General features: G+C 42.4%; 1 protein-coding gene across 2 annotated transcripts in view; it reads right to left on the bottom strand.

The window, feature by feature from the left end:
* KANSL3 (KAT8 regulatory NSL complex subunit 3) overlaps positions 1-15,297 on the bottom strand; it is a 99,303-nt gene extending 84,006 nt beyond the window's left edge. For both annotated transcript variants that reach the window (XM_089681712.1, XM_089681713.1), the window contains exons 1-2: positions 15,144-15,297; positions 457-718 (exon numbers count right to left, since the gene is read on the bottom strand). In XM_089681712.1, the coding sequence (XP_089537838.1) occupies positions 457-698 (242 nt within the window). In that variant the 5' untranslated portion in view covers positions 699-718; positions 15,144-15,297. The remainder of the gene's footprint in view (positions 1-456; positions 719-15,143) is intronic.
* Between the last annotated feature and the right edge of the window lie 218 nt (positions 15,298-15,515).

Genomic DNA, 15,515 nt, shown 5'->3' with positions numbered 1-15,515 from the left:
GATCAGATCACAGTTAACGGCAAATTACGGCACAAACCCAGTTAATTTCAAGGGGTTCACATACTTTATCTGGCCACTGTACATAACCCTTCTTTTTACCCCTTCCTGCCCAGTAAAAGGTGTCCCTCTAACTAGGTTTTTTTGCTCAGGAGACAGAAAGGACTGCCTGATCATGTGACCACTGTAACAACTGCGGTCACATGACACCGACTCACAATCATTAGGCCAGGAGCTGCCTATGACAGCTCAGTCACTGTACCGAAATGTTGGCTGTCCAGGGATGCTTATGTGCCGCATGTGGGCATTAAAGCTTACCCTCTTTGCTGCTGCACATATTCATCATGTGGGCGGCAGAAGGCTAATCAAAATATATTTTTCTAAAAGTTGAAACATTAAGAACCACATTTACTCTCAAAACTGTCTTTCTGGAATTATTACAAAGAATCTAAAACTTACATGGCACTTTCCTGCTGTCTACGAGGAGTGATGAAAAGGGTACGGGTAGGACGGGCATTGCTGGCATCAGGGTGGGCACTCCAAGGCTTGGCATAGCTGTGATCAAGAAACACCAAGTCCAACTCTCGTTCATGCACAGACAACTGGAAAAGTAGAGATGTGCCCATTCTACGTGCAGAAGACTGCAGATCTCGTTCACTTGTCCTGTGTGACATTTTTGCCACACCACAGACCCCAGGCATCGGACACAGTGTAACAAAACCTGTAAATGGAGTAAATACATTTTATTATGCTATCATACTGGTAATTATCACTTCTCCCAGATATGGCTTGGATATTGAAACCAAATCTGGCCAGCTTAAACAGAATTCATACCTGCTCAACTTACACAGCTAAGGTTTACATTCATACAGAATGCTTCTGTATTCAGCTGCTGATAAGGAAAAGGAGCCCTGTATAAACTCTAGGATTCTTACACCACACCCTTGTCAGCCACATGTTCCTCCATATCCAAGAGTACTAGGCATCTCTTTCACACCAGGAGGATGAACAACACAGGAAGAAAGAAAAAGTAAGTGTATGCATCAGGAAGGGGTGCATTAAAGTGAATCTAGACTCAACCAATCTTATCCTTAAAAAGTAGCTCCACTTTTGTTGAGAAAAAAAATCCACTTTGGTTAATCAATTTACAATGCACAGATTTTTACAGTTTTTGTTCCATATTCCCCATTTCTGCCTTGAAGGAATAGCAGGAAATCACATTTCTGGAGAAATTCTGTACACCATTTTGTATAGAATGCTTCCATGTTGCAATTTTGCATTAAATTTTACAGAAATGTTTAGAGCTACAGTTTGAAAAGGAAATGGTAACATTTAAAAACAATAAATTACAATTTGGCTATGTTGCAATTATATATGCTATTTTTTTTTCCATTAAAGTGGAGTAACCCTTTAAGTATGCGACAAGTCCGTTATGAATGATATACCACTTACAGTGGGCATATTACATGGCTATCACTGGGTTACCCATTTGCTCCTTTGCCAAAGGCCTACTTTTTTCTTTAATCCACTGCAGTTTCTCTCTGGAAAGCTAGTCCTGTACATGTCTTTGGGTGCAATAAAACTGACCAACTAAAATGAAAATGCCGACTCCGATAACAAGATGTTTATATAGTATGATTAGCCAACTTTATTAACTCAAGTCATCTTTTTAAAGAGATGAAAGCATAAGTTCAAAAACATTTTTTTTTTATAGCTTTGAATGGATGGAATGACTTAGAACCTCTATCAGGCTTCAATCACTGTCTTGTGTCCCTGTTGGGGAGATTCACCCTGCTTTTCTCATGAAAGACTTCTTTAAAGCGACAATCAGTACTGCCATTACAACAAGCCTAAACTCTCACTAAATCTCATTGTCCTTTGCTCTCCTAACACAATCTTCTACTAAAAAAATTCTAAAGGGTCTACATGTAACAATCTGCTTGCATAACCCTACTTTGGCTATAGCTAGGGCCTTCCCAAATGTTTATATATCAACTCAATGGATTATTTACCTAGCCCCTTCAACTACACAGTAAATCTAGAAGAGGTACAATGAGGTAGTAAGTCCTCATACACACTGGACGTTTTTTACAGCTGCTGTTTTTGGCTTTTGATGTTTTTGCTACAGCCAGTAAACCCCCCAGCATGTGATCCTATGTGTTCATGCACCCAGACTGTAATCGTTTCTTGGCAGGGGCATTTTTTGGCTGAAAGAAAAAAAAACCCAGGACTAGTGGGTTTCTAGAGGAGTTTTTCTAGCTGTAAAAACACTCCAACGATAAAGAACGCGTTAAATCACGACAAACCGGCATTTTTGGAATTTTTTTTACCCCCCCCCCCCAATTTTTTTGTGGTAAAAAAAAAAAAAGCTAAAAAAACGCAAACGTGAAAATACGCGACAAAACGCTAATGCAATAACGCTAAAAAAACGCACGTTTTTAACGTGACTTTACACAGCTAACATTACCAGCGTTATTAAAAGGTCCAGTGTGCATGGAGCCTAAGGGCTAAAGCTTCTGATACAGAGCCACAGAAAGAGATCACAAGTCCATGGTAAACAGGAAAGAAGAGAGAATTATTTTTAAAAATGTAAAAAAAAAAAAACGAACAAAAAAACAACAATGTTCAAAGAACCGTGTAATGCAAAAAAGTCAACCTGACTGGATATAATCTGCACTAATGGTTTCAACAGGTTATAACTGCATAGCTGATGGTAAATTCTGACACCAGATCTGACAGAAAATATTACCTAGAGTAGCTAGTCTAAATCAAGGTATACACATAGAGGTTTTTTTTTTTTTTTTTAAATTCAACTAGTGGATTGACCAAAAAAATAACTCAGATCGTTGCACTCACGCAAGCGAAGTGGATGCAGGGATCTCTCCTGCCATACTATTGTATTGTGACAGTGGGAACTCCCCTCCCTATCAGAATACACAGATCAGCGTCACAGCCATTGGGATGATGAAATGCTGGGTTTCCAGCAGGACAGTTCGACAGAAGCCGTTCATTAGACCATCTTCTGTTGAACAGACAGCAGCAACATGCACCACTTCAGCCACTTCCTACATACCCAGCTTAAGGGATTGTGTCCCCAGAAGATAAATAATTATTTAGAATTATAATTGTCTTTGCAGGAGCATTAAAAGTCTCACGTCACACATTAAAGGAGACTTTCACTAAAGAAATTCACTTCCGATCATGCCAATGGCAACCCCAACCTCCCCAATATTCTCCACTTTTAAAAACTGCCTACACCAGGTAAAAGAATGTAGCTGAAAAAAAAAAAAAAAAGTAGTTACAAAAGTCAGTGCAGTTTTTAAGTTAATGTAATCATGCTGCCTCTTTTCTGCTTTTGCTCCTGCGAACACCATTTTAGAAATTAACTTGATTTAAATTGGTAGCTGGTGTCTTCTTGCTCCTTGTGCTGACCAACCAATGACATTTGTACCTCAGTAAACTACTGTAATACTGAGCATGTGCAATGCGAAGCCCATGACGTCATGCACCGCATCTCATGCATGCGCAGTACGTTACATAAAGTTTTTGTCTTTTAACCCAGATTATTCTCTTTTCATCTCTTCCATTCACAGTACGACCACACTGCAAAATCTTACACTTTAAAGTGGTTGTAGCAGCTCAAGGTTTTTTACCTTCATACATTCTATGCAGCAGCCCACTCCAGCACCCCCAATACTTACCTGAGCCCCCTCTCTATCCAGTTATGTGTAAAACAACCTCGGCTGTCTTGGGTATCTCCATTCTCATTGGCTGAGACAGCAGTGGGAGCTACTAGTTACCACTACTGTCAATCACAGCCAATGAGGAGAGAGTGGGGCGCCTCTGTGTGTGAATGGATACACAGAGCAGTGCCTTGGAGGCAAGCCTGCTTGGGTGCCCCCATAGCAAGCTGCTTGCTGTAGGGGAACTTGGCAGGAGGGAGGGCCTAGGAGCGCCAGCAGGGGATCAGAGAAGAGGATCGGGGCTGCCATGTGCAAAACCACTGCACAAAGCAGGTAAGTATACCATGGTATTTAGAAAAAAAAAAAATCTGCCTTTACAATTACTTTAAAGTGGTAGTAAAGCCCCACCATTTACTTGTACCTACAGGTAAGTTAAGACCAGGGGCGTCCCTAGGCTTGGTATCACCCGGTGAGGTAACACGTGGTGTCACCCCTCCAGAGGTGGGCGGTCTGGCTCTTCCCCTCCGTGTCCCGGTTGCACCCCCCGGACCAGTGTTTCGAGATCAGTTAACCCCGTATAGTTTGCAAGCCGACGATCCCCACAAGATGGATCGGATTGCAACCTATACGGGGTTAACTGATCTTGCAACACCGGTCCGGGGGGTACGACAGGGACACAGGAGGGGAAGAACCAGGCTGTGTGTGCATGACAAAGACCGCCCAACTCTGGAGGGGTGACACCACGTGTTACCGCAGATCCGATCCATCTTGCGGGGATCGTCTGCTTGCTGTAAAACTTTTTGGTGTCACCCCGTGAGATAGGCGTCACCTGGTGTGGCCACACCCACCTAGGGACGTCACTGGTTAAGACAAAGTATTTTTAGGAAACAAATTTTAGGTGATTTCACATCAGCATGTTCATATGAAATTTAGTAAAAGTCGGCTTTAGGGTTTGTTCACACCACTATTTCTATGTTCTGGATGCATTTTTTCATACGCACTTACATGCATTTCCGATGTATTTTCAATGTGTTCCAGTGGGGTTTTTTCCTTTTATTTTGACACTTAAAAAAAATCTTAAATTTTCATTTAGGACAACGTGTTTACAGGTCCAATGTGTTTCCAAGCTTTTGATGCATTCCGGACAAAAAACAAATTACAGCAGGCTGTACTTCTGTTGAAATCACTGGAACTGACTGCACTGGTCTAAACTAGGACCACTAGAATACATGGCAAACACTCATGTACATGCATTCTTGTGGTTTAAAAATGTACTGAAAAGCATCTGGTGTTCCATTGGGAATAGGTGAAGTTCCTCTTTTTGGGTCTATTGGAACAGAGCAACAGTGTAAACAGGCCCTTAGGGCTTATCCACCTCACTTCCACAAAAACCACATAAGTTGGTACCTGTGTGCTCAAAAAAACATGCTGAAGAACTGGGATTCAAGTATTCACCAACCAACACTTGTGTGCATTTTATCCCATAACATAACACGGTGTATTAAGCCTGCATTCACATCTAAGCAAAGCTTCTAATGATTTTGAATTTTTTTTGTTCTTTTGGGAAATTTTACAAGTGTTTCTGTATACAGTGAAGGAAGGAAGTATTTGAACCCCTGCTGATTTTGAATGTTTGCCCACTCACAAAGAAATGATCAGTCTAAAAATCAAATGGTAGGTGTATTGTAACACAGAGACAGAATAGCAACAAAAAATTCAAAAGAAATGCACGTCTAACAAATTATGCTCTGCGAGTTCGATTAGTGAGGTCATTCATTCTTTGAAAAACAGGTGGCAATTATTGCCCTTATTTAAGGAAGGAAGGCAGCAAATGTTGTACATGCTGGTTACAGTGCATTTCTGAAATTCTGAGGAAAATCGGTTGTTCCAGACATTGTTCAGAAGAACAGCGTACCTTGATTTAAAAGTTGATTGGAGAGGGGAAAACATATAAAGAAGTGCAGAAAATGATAGGCTGCTCAGCTAAAATGATCGCAAATGCTTTAAAAATGGCAACCAAAACCTGAAAGACGTGGAAGAAAGCGAAAAACTACCATTCGAAAGGATAGAAGAATAGCCAAAATGGCAAGGACTCAGCCAACAATCAGCTCCAGGAAGATCAAAGAAGGTCTAAAGTTACCTGTGAGTACTGTTACAATTAGAAGACGCCTATGTGAAGCCAAGCTATCAGCAAGAAGCCCCCGCAAAGTCCCACTGTTGAAAAAAAGACGTGCTAAAGAGGTTACAATTTACCAAAGAGCACATTGACTGGCCTAAAGAGAAATGGCGCAACATTTTGTGGACTGATCAAAGTAAGATTGTTCTTTTTGGGTCTAGTGGCCGGAGACAGTTTGTCAGATGACCCCCAAACACTGAATTCAAGCCACAGTACACTGTGAAGACAGTGAAGCATGGTTGCGCAAGCATCATGATATGGGGATGTTTCTTATACTACGGTGTTGGGCCTATTTATCGCATACCAGGGATCATGGATCAGTTTGAATACATCAGAATACTTGAAGAGGTCATGCTGCCTTATGCTGAAGAGGAAATGCCCTTGAAATGGGTGTTCCAACAAGACAACGACCCCAAACACACCAGTAAACGTGCAACATCTTGGTTCCAGACCAACAAGATTGACGTTATGGAGTGGCCAGCCCAATCCCCGGATCTTAATCCAATAGAAAACTTGTGGAGTGACATCAAAAATGCAGTTTCTGAGGCAAAACCAAGAAATAGAGAAGAACTGTGGAATGTAGTCCAATCATCCTGGGCTGGAATACCTGTTCACAGGTGCCAGAAGTTGGTTGACTCCATGCAACACAGATGTACAGCAGTTCTCAGAAACAGTGCGACTACAACCAAATATTCATTAAGTGATTCAAAGGAAAGCAAAATCTTCAAACATTTTTCAGTTTATATAGTGAATGTTTGAGTTTGTAAAGAAGAATACAAACACTGCTATTTTTTGAACAGTCTAATATTCACTTTTCTTCAATTTTTTTAGAGAAACAACACAGATTTGATATTTTTTTCTTCGTGTTTTGATTTGGAATAGAATGTGTAGTGTTCCCAATGCATTTGTGTGTATGGAAATAAAAGCTATTAGAAGGATTTTGAGCTTTATTCACTTTTTTCAACACACTGCTATTATTTTGAACACAACTGTGTATATATATATATATATATATATATATATATATATTACACACACACACTATATTGCCAAAAGTATTGGGACGCCTATCTTTACTCGCACATGAATTTTAATGTCTTAGTCCATAGGGTTCAATAATGAGCTGGCCCACCCTATGCAGCTGTAACAGCTTCAACTCTTCTGGGAAGGCTGTCCACAAGGTTTACGAGTGTGTCTATGGGAATGTTTGACCAGTCAGGATTCTGTGCAGGCCAGTCAAGTTCTTCCACGTCTTTATGGACATTGCTTTGTGCACTGGTACGCAGTCATGTTGGAACAGGAAGGGGCCATCCCCAAACTGTTCCCACAAAGTTGGGAGCATGAAATTGTCCAAAATGTCTTGGTATGCTGATGCCCTTAACTGGAACTAAGGGGGCCAAGCACCACCCCTGAAAAACAACCCCACACCAAAATCCCCCCTCCACCAAACTTTACACTTGGCACAATGCAGTCAAGCAAGTACCGTTCTCCCAGCAACTGCCAATCCCAGACACATCCATCAGATTGCCAGACAGAGAAGCGCGATTCAACACTCCAGAGAACACGTCTCCACTGCACTAGAGTCCAGTGATGGTATGCTTTACACCACTGCATCTGACGCTTTGCATTGCACTTGGTGATGTAACGCTTGGATGCAGCTGCTCAGCCATGGAAACCCATTCCATGAAGCTCTCTACACACTGTTGTCGTGCTAATCTGAAGGCCACACCAAGTTTGGAGGTCTTTAGCTATTGACTCTGCAGACAGTTGGCGACTTCTGTGCTTCAGCATGTGTGACTCCTCTGTCAGTTTACTTGACCTACCACTTCGTGACTGAGTAGCTGTTGTTCCCAGTTGTTTCCACTTTGTTATAGTACCACTAACAGCTGACTGTGGAATATTTAGTAGCAAGGAAATTTCACAGATGGACTTATTGCACTTTCAAAATTTTCGCTCTTTTTTTGTTTATACTGATAAAAATAAACAAAAGAGTGGTGATTAACCACTTGCCCTCTAGAGGATTTAATGACCAGGCCTCTTTTTGCTACTCGGCGCTGCACTAATTAAACTGATAATTGCGCGATCATGTAATGCTGTACCCAAACTAAATTTACGTCCTTTTTTTCACACAAATAGAGCTTTCTTTCAGTGGTATTTGATCACCTGTGCGCTTTTTAGTTTTCGCGCTATAAACAAAAAAAAATACCAAAAATGTTAAAGAAAAACAATATTTTTTCTTTCGGCTATAAAAAATATATAGTAAACTCAAAGTTAGTTATAAATTTAGGCCAAAAAGTATTCTGCTACATTTTTTGGTAAAAAAAAAATCCTAATAAGTGTATACTGATTACTTTGTGTGAATGTTATTGCGTCTACAAACTATGGTATAGATACTGCAATTTACTCCATTTTTTTGCTATGCAGCGCTGCACTAGTTTAACGGACAATTGTGCAGTCATGCAATATGGTATATAAATGAAATTTATGTCCTTTTTTTCACACAAATAGAGGTTTCTTTTGGTGGTATTTGATCACCTGTGTGCTTTTTATTTTTGGCGCTACAAACAAAAATATTTTTTGTTTAAAAAAACTATTTTCTCATATTGATCATAAAAAAAATCCAAAAAAACTAAAATTTCATCATAATTTTAGGCCAAAATGCATTCTGCTACATGTTTTTGGTTAAAAAATCCCAATAAGTGTATATTGATTGCTTTGTGTGAAAGTTATAGCGTCTACAAACTATGGTATAGATCAGGGGTGGGCAAACTTTTTGACTTGAGGGCCGCAATGGGTTCATATATTGGACCCGGGGGGCCGGACCAAGAGTAGATGAATGATGTGTATGTGTCATCCATAGTAAGTATAGTAATATTCCCCCATAGTAAGCATAGTAATTAATCCCCCATATAGTAATTCATCCCCCCTATAGTAATTCATCCCCCATATAGTAATTCATCCCCCATATAGTAATTCATCCCCCCTATAGTAATTCATTCCCCATAGTACTATTCCCCCCCAAGTAGTAAGCCAAGTCCCCCGTGTCAATTCACTTACCTTTGCTCCGCGCATTCCTCTCGCCGTGTTCCCGCGCCGTTCCGGTCTTCAGGGCGGACTGTGAGAGGAGCCTAGCTCCCCTCACGTTCGTCACGCTGCCCCGCCTACACACATCCTGACAGCTCCACGGGCCGGATTAAAAGGTCCGTCGGGCCGTATACGGCCCGCGGGCCGTAGTTTGCCCATTGCTGGTATAGATAATTGAATTTACACAGCTTTTACTTTCTGACTGCCCATCACATTTCTTGAGGTGCTAAAATACCAGGACAGTACAAACACCCCCAAATGACCCCTTTTTGGAAAGTAGACACCCTAAGCTATCTGCTGATAGGCATATTGAGCCCATGGAAGTTTTATTATTTTTCCACAAGGTTCTTGAAAATGACAAAAACATTTTTTTTAATTTTTTTTTTTTTTTACACAAAGTGGTCATTTAAATGATTTATTTCTCGCACAAGCCATGGGTATATGTGGAATTACACCCCAAAATACATTCTACTACTACTACCGAGTATGGGGATACCACAGGTGTGAGACTTTTTGGGAGCCTAGCCACATACAGGAGCCTGAAATTCAATGACCACTTTGAAACCCAGAAGGTGCGTAACTTCCTCATTTCACTTCCTCACTACCTATCACAATTTCAGAGGCCCTGAAATGTCAGGGTAGCACCAACTACCCCCCCCCCCCCAAATTATCTACTTTTGGAAAGTAGACACCCCAAAGAATTTAAAAAGAGGCATGATGAGTATTTTGCAGATCTAATTTTTTCTCACAAGGTTTTGAAATATAATAAAAGAAAAAATATGTTTTTGTTTTCTTCATTTTAAAAAAATCTTGTGGCAACAAACGAGATTTGCAAAATACTCACCATGCTTTTCATCAAATTCCTTGGGTTGTCTACTTTCCAAAAAGGGGTCATTTGGGGGGGGGGGGGGGGTTTGATGCTATCCTGGCATTTCAGGCCCTCAGAAACTGTGATAGGTAGTTAGGAAGTGTAATGAGGAAATAAAGCCCTTTAAAAGCCTGAAGGTGATTATTGGATTTTAGGGTCCTGTACTTGGCTAGACTGCCAAAACGTCTCTCACATGTGGTATCCCCCATACTCAGGAGAAGTAGCAGAATGTATTTTTGGGAGTAATTCCACATATACCCATGGCATGTGTGAGCAGTAAATCATTTAATTGACAATTTTGTGTAAAAAAAAATAATTTTTTTTTGTCATTTTCCAAAAACTTGTGGTAAAAAAATAAATTCTTCTATTGATTCAATACCTCTCAGCAAATAGTTTGGGGTGTCTACTTTCCACCGCTTGTTTTGGGGGGTGTGGGCATTTTATGCCCAGCATTAGAAGTTTATGCCACACAGCATTCACTCTAACCACCTAAAGATCAAGCCTTTTCTGACATTTTTTAGTCACATGAAAAAAATCAGTATTTTTTGCTAGGAAATCAATTTAAATAAATAAATATTTTTTAAAGCAGACACCCTAGTGAATAAAATGGTGGGTGCTACAATTTTTTATGTCACATAATACTCGTGCAGTGATTTTTCAAGACAAAAAAAAAAATACAAAATATTGGCCAATTATTTGGCAATATATAAAAGATGATGGTATGCTGAGTAAATAGATACCAAACATGACATGATTTAAAACTGCGCATGCCCGTGCAAATGGTGACAAACTGCATATGTTTTTAATATCCATATGCAACGTTTTAAAAGCCTTTACAAGCTACCATTTTAGATTTACAGAGGAGGTCTAGTGTTAGAATTACTGCCCTTGATTTGATGTTCACGGCGATACCTCACATGCATGGTGCAATCGCTGTTTACATACTGGCACAGGGTCAACGCTTGCGCACACAGGTGTGCGCGCATGGGGGGGGGGCGAGGGTTTCGTTTTTTAAGTTATTTTGATTTCTTTAATTATTTTTACCCTCTCCCTTTTATTTTTATTTTTTTTGGATCACTTTTACTGCTAACACAGGGAAAGCATATATCCCCTATAACTTCAATGGGCATTGTCATATATTCCTTTTCAGAAATCTGGGTCCTATCAGACTCTAGATATCTCCTCTGCCCTTACATTATCTAAGCAAACCAAGATCAGTGTGATCAGATGCTTTCCCAATTTACAAATGGCGCTGTTTATATCCTGCAAAACTGAAGTGATGAAATGCTCATAGCTTCCGATTTCTTAGACTATAGAGATGATTGGCACCATTCTGGTCTCCAATCAGCTCTATGGTCAGCTGGCAGAAGCACCGGCTGCATTCTCAGGTTCCCCCCCACGATGGCACGGGACTGCCCGAGAAGGCCGTGGAAGGCAGCGGGGGAGGGGCATCATCTCCCGCTGCTTGGAAAAGCAATCCTGCAGCTCATTAGCCACTAGGATTGCTTTTACATGAAAGCCGATCACCGGCTGAAAAAAACTATACCAAGATGATGCCTGCAGCTGTAGGCATCATCCTGGTATAACCATTCAAAATCCAGGGATGTACCAGTACGTCGTTGATCCTTGTTGGGTATATATGCGATGTTGTTTTTTTTGTATGCAGCCTGTGGGCTGAATGAAAAAAAGAGAAGAAATATCTGCCAGAAAAAGTGTGTGGTATGCCCACCATTAGAATATACCGCCCTGCAACTACCCACTTCTAATGGTGGGCACACATTAGGTCGCACGGTGCCACATGCACCAGTTCCAAGATTGTACAAATGTCTAATTAGTGGCACGCTTGAATAAAAATTGTCCACATATAAGTTGTACCCCACATGGAAAAGGATGACACCAAGTCCCAAACTATCTTGCCACTGCTCCCCATGTAATCTGGGATCCGGGGGGCTCCACGTGACTATCTTTTCCCTCGTAAATCCAAAACTTATAAGTATAGCCTGTTGTCCTCTCACAGGTATTCTACATCTTGACCCCATATCTGGCACGCTTGCTAGGGAGAAATTGTTTGAATGCAAGGCGGCCACAAAAATGAATGAGGGACTTATCAATGCAGATTTTTTGCTGGGGAGTATATACATCTGCAAATTTTTGGTTAAGGCAATCTGCGAGGGGCTGAATTCTGTGGAGCCGGTCAAATTCAGGGTCACCTCGAGGACGACAGAGTGTATTGTCGTTGAAATGCATAAAACACATTATACTCTCATATCTATGCCTGGCCATGGCAGCAGAGAACACGGGCATATGATGAATAGGGTCTGTGGACCAATACAACTCAATTTCAATTCAGAAACCGTAATGGGTTTCCATGCGAATGGTTTCGCAAGGTTTGAATTTGAGTTGGCGGCGATAAATTGTGTATATAAATTGCTTTGATTCACAATCAATGCATACAGATCTTCCGTGAAAAACAGCTCCAAAAATCAAGGAGAGTAGTTAAATTTGCTGTTTCCACCTGCATTCCGGGTTGGGCAGTACGGTTGCTGCAAAATTTGTGGGCTGCCAATCGGGATTTGAAAGCACATCCGGAAGGATACTGGGGGCTCTACGGGCCTGTGTGCAAATTCTTGGTGGTTGCGGGACAATACTTGTGCTCGTCACCGCATCAACTTGTACTACACTTATGAGACTCGCCATGTCACCAAGTAATACTGCAGTGCTATTATTATTATATAGGATTTATATAGCGCCAAGAGTTTGCTCAGCACTTACAATATAACGGGAGACAATACAGCAACAATATAGTTCAATACAAGAGGGTTAAGAGGGCCTGATCCTGGGAGCTTACAATCTAAGAGGTATGTGAAAGACCAGGATGTACTAGGCCACTAGTGCTCGCCAGTTCACCAAAAGGTAGAGTGACACTAGTACTGGCACTCTGCTGCATATGAGAGTCATCAAAATTTACCGGCAAGTGCTAACAGAGATCAGGCCTGATTCTGCAAACACTGCGGTTTTGTGTGCAATGTATCAAGTGACAGTGACCTACCGACACTGCACTTGTTGGGGGAGCTAAGCGTAGGGGCTAAACGCAGGTGCTGGCAGGTGCCAGGGCTGATCCTGCTAACGCTGCGTTTTTTTGGGGCGCTATACTAATGTGAACGCTGGTATAGTGCTGTTCTGATCAAAGATATTGATCTATTCAGACACTATACTAGAAATGGAGGTTTATTGTGTATGGGCGTGTTCCTGGCAATCAAGGGGTGAAATGTGATGACTGGTGTACTAACAGGCAATCTGACGCTATCTGGGAGGGGCGTGAAAACCATGGGAGCGAATCCCGTATATACATGTAATTTTGCGCACCAGTGCCGCCCAATACGTGTAAATTAATTGCTTTACGTGAAAGTTATAGCGTTTACAAATGGCGTTATAGATACTGGATTTTTTTTAATACTAATAATAGTGCCGATCAGCGACTTATGGCGGGACTGCAGCGGACATTCTGACACTGGGGGGGGACTGACTTGTGGTCACTGACATCCCCAGTGACACCAATACAGAGATCAGTGCAAAATAAAAAACAAAACACTGACACTGTACTAATGGCACTGGGGAGGAAGGGGTTAACATTTGGAGGCAATCAAAGGGTTAACTGTGTGAGGGGAGTGTTTCACTAGGGGGCGGGGGTGTGTACTTCTGTTACACACTGTACCAGAAGGCTGTGCCCAGCAATCCGTAACAGTGTGCTGAAAACTGACAGGGAGGAGAGCTGCATTAAAAACAATGCAGCCTTCCTCCCAGTCAGTGTTTGCAGGCAATCGCCGGGCTCTGGCGGGTAATTACCACCCGTGACCCGGTGACTGACACCCGCAGCCACGATCGGTGCCGCGGGTAGGGCGGTCGTGCGCGCCCCCTACCCGGAAATGCAGGATCACATTTATATACGTGATCCTGCGCACAGAGACCGCCTTGCAGCAGTATATGTACTGCAGGCGGTCCCCTAGTGGTTAACCACATACCCGCCGCCCTATAGCAGATATACTGCTATAGGGCGGCAGGGGTGTGCAAAATCACGTAAAAATATATTTCTGCCATTTCTAAACTTTCATGTAAACCAATTAATTTACACATATTGGGATTTTTTTTTAGCAAAGACATGTAGCAGAATACATTTTGGCCTAAATTTATGACAATTTGATTTTTGAAATTTTTTTACTGGACATTTTTAATAGCAAAAAGTCAAAAATATTGTTTTTTTCCCCTCAATATTGTTGGTCATTTTTTATAGCGCAAAAAATATAAACCCCACAGGCAATCAAATACCACCAAAAGAAAGCTCAATTCGAGGGGAAAAAAAAAGGGTAAATTTCATTTGGGTGCAGCGTTGCATGACTGCGCAATTGTCAGTTAAAGTAACAGAGCGTCATAATGCAAAAAATGGCCTGATCAGGAAGGGGGGGTAAATCCTCTGGGAGGCAAGTGGTTAAACCCAAACCAAAAGAAAGCTATATTTGTGTGAAAATTTGATCATTTCATACAGGTACAGTGTTGCATGACCACGCAATTGTCATTCAAAGAGCAACAGCACTGAAAATTAGTTTGGGTAGGAAGGAGGTAAAAGTGCCCAGTAGGCAAGTGGTTGAAATAGGAAATTCAGCTTACCCAGCCATTCTATATTAGTAAGAATCCATACTGAATGCAAAAGTGTACACAATACACTGTGTACATGGGCTGCATGGGGACAGGCAGATGTGGAAGAGCCCTGGATGGGGACAGGCAGATGTGGAAGAGCCCTGGATGGGGACAGGCAGATGTGGAAGAGCCCTGGATGGGGACAGGCAGATGTGGAAGTGCCCTGGATGGGGACGGGCAGATGTGGAGGAGCCCTGGATGTGGAGGAGCCCAGGATGGGGACAGGCAGATGTGGAAGAGCCCTGGATGGGGACAGGCAGATGTGGAAGAGCCCTGGATGGGGACAGGCAGATGTGGAAGAGCCCTGGATGGGGACAGGCAGATGTGGAGGAGCCCTGGACGGGGACAGGCAGATGTGGAGGAGCCCTGGACGGGGACAGGCAGATGTGGAGGAGCCCTGGACGGGGACAGGCAGATGTGGAGGAGCCCAGGTTGGGGACAGGCAGATGTGGAGGAGCCCAGGTTGGGGACAGGCAGATGTGGAGGAGCCCAGGATTAGGACAGGGATATGCTCCCTGCAGCACCACAGCTACACCAGCCTGGGCTGTACTACCCCACAAAGCACCGTGTTGACATGGCAATGAATTGTGCTTTGTCACGGCGTCTCCGCACTTCCCGCCCCCAGGTGAACCGGACTCACCCGTATCAGTATTCTCTGGTGTCTCTATATTTATCCCTCCGCATCGTTGTCCCAGCTATCGTTATTGCCTCCGCCCACTCCTCCTTTTCTCCGGTTCTCCGGTGTCTCAGGCCTACAGCGTGCTCAGTACGTGCGCGCCTGTGTCTGCGCGTGCTCGCACCATCACGTGATTGGTGAGCGGGAAGTTTGGGAGGGGTTGGAGGACGTCCTCTTAGCTGTAGAAATGATACAGAGTTTTGGTAGCAAACGGTGACAGGAAAATATGGTGGTAAGGAAAAGTTCATCGTATCCACCTGCTTAGCTATGTGTAGAGATACTCTAATTATCATGTTGAAAAAAAAAGAGAACTGAAATAACGAATTAAAGTGGTTC

This window comes from Staurois parvus, unplaced genomic scaffold, assembly GCF_062004578.1.
Source record: "Staurois parvus isolate SC_StPar_1 unplaced genomic scaffold, SC_StPar_1.0 ptg000276l, whole genome shotgun sequence".
NCBI lineage: Eukaryota > Metazoa > Chordata > Amphibia > Anura > Ranidae > Staurois > Staurois parvus.
The sequence above is the reverse complement of the archived record's forward strand: the minus strand, read 5'-3'. Positions and strand labels throughout refer to the sequence as shown.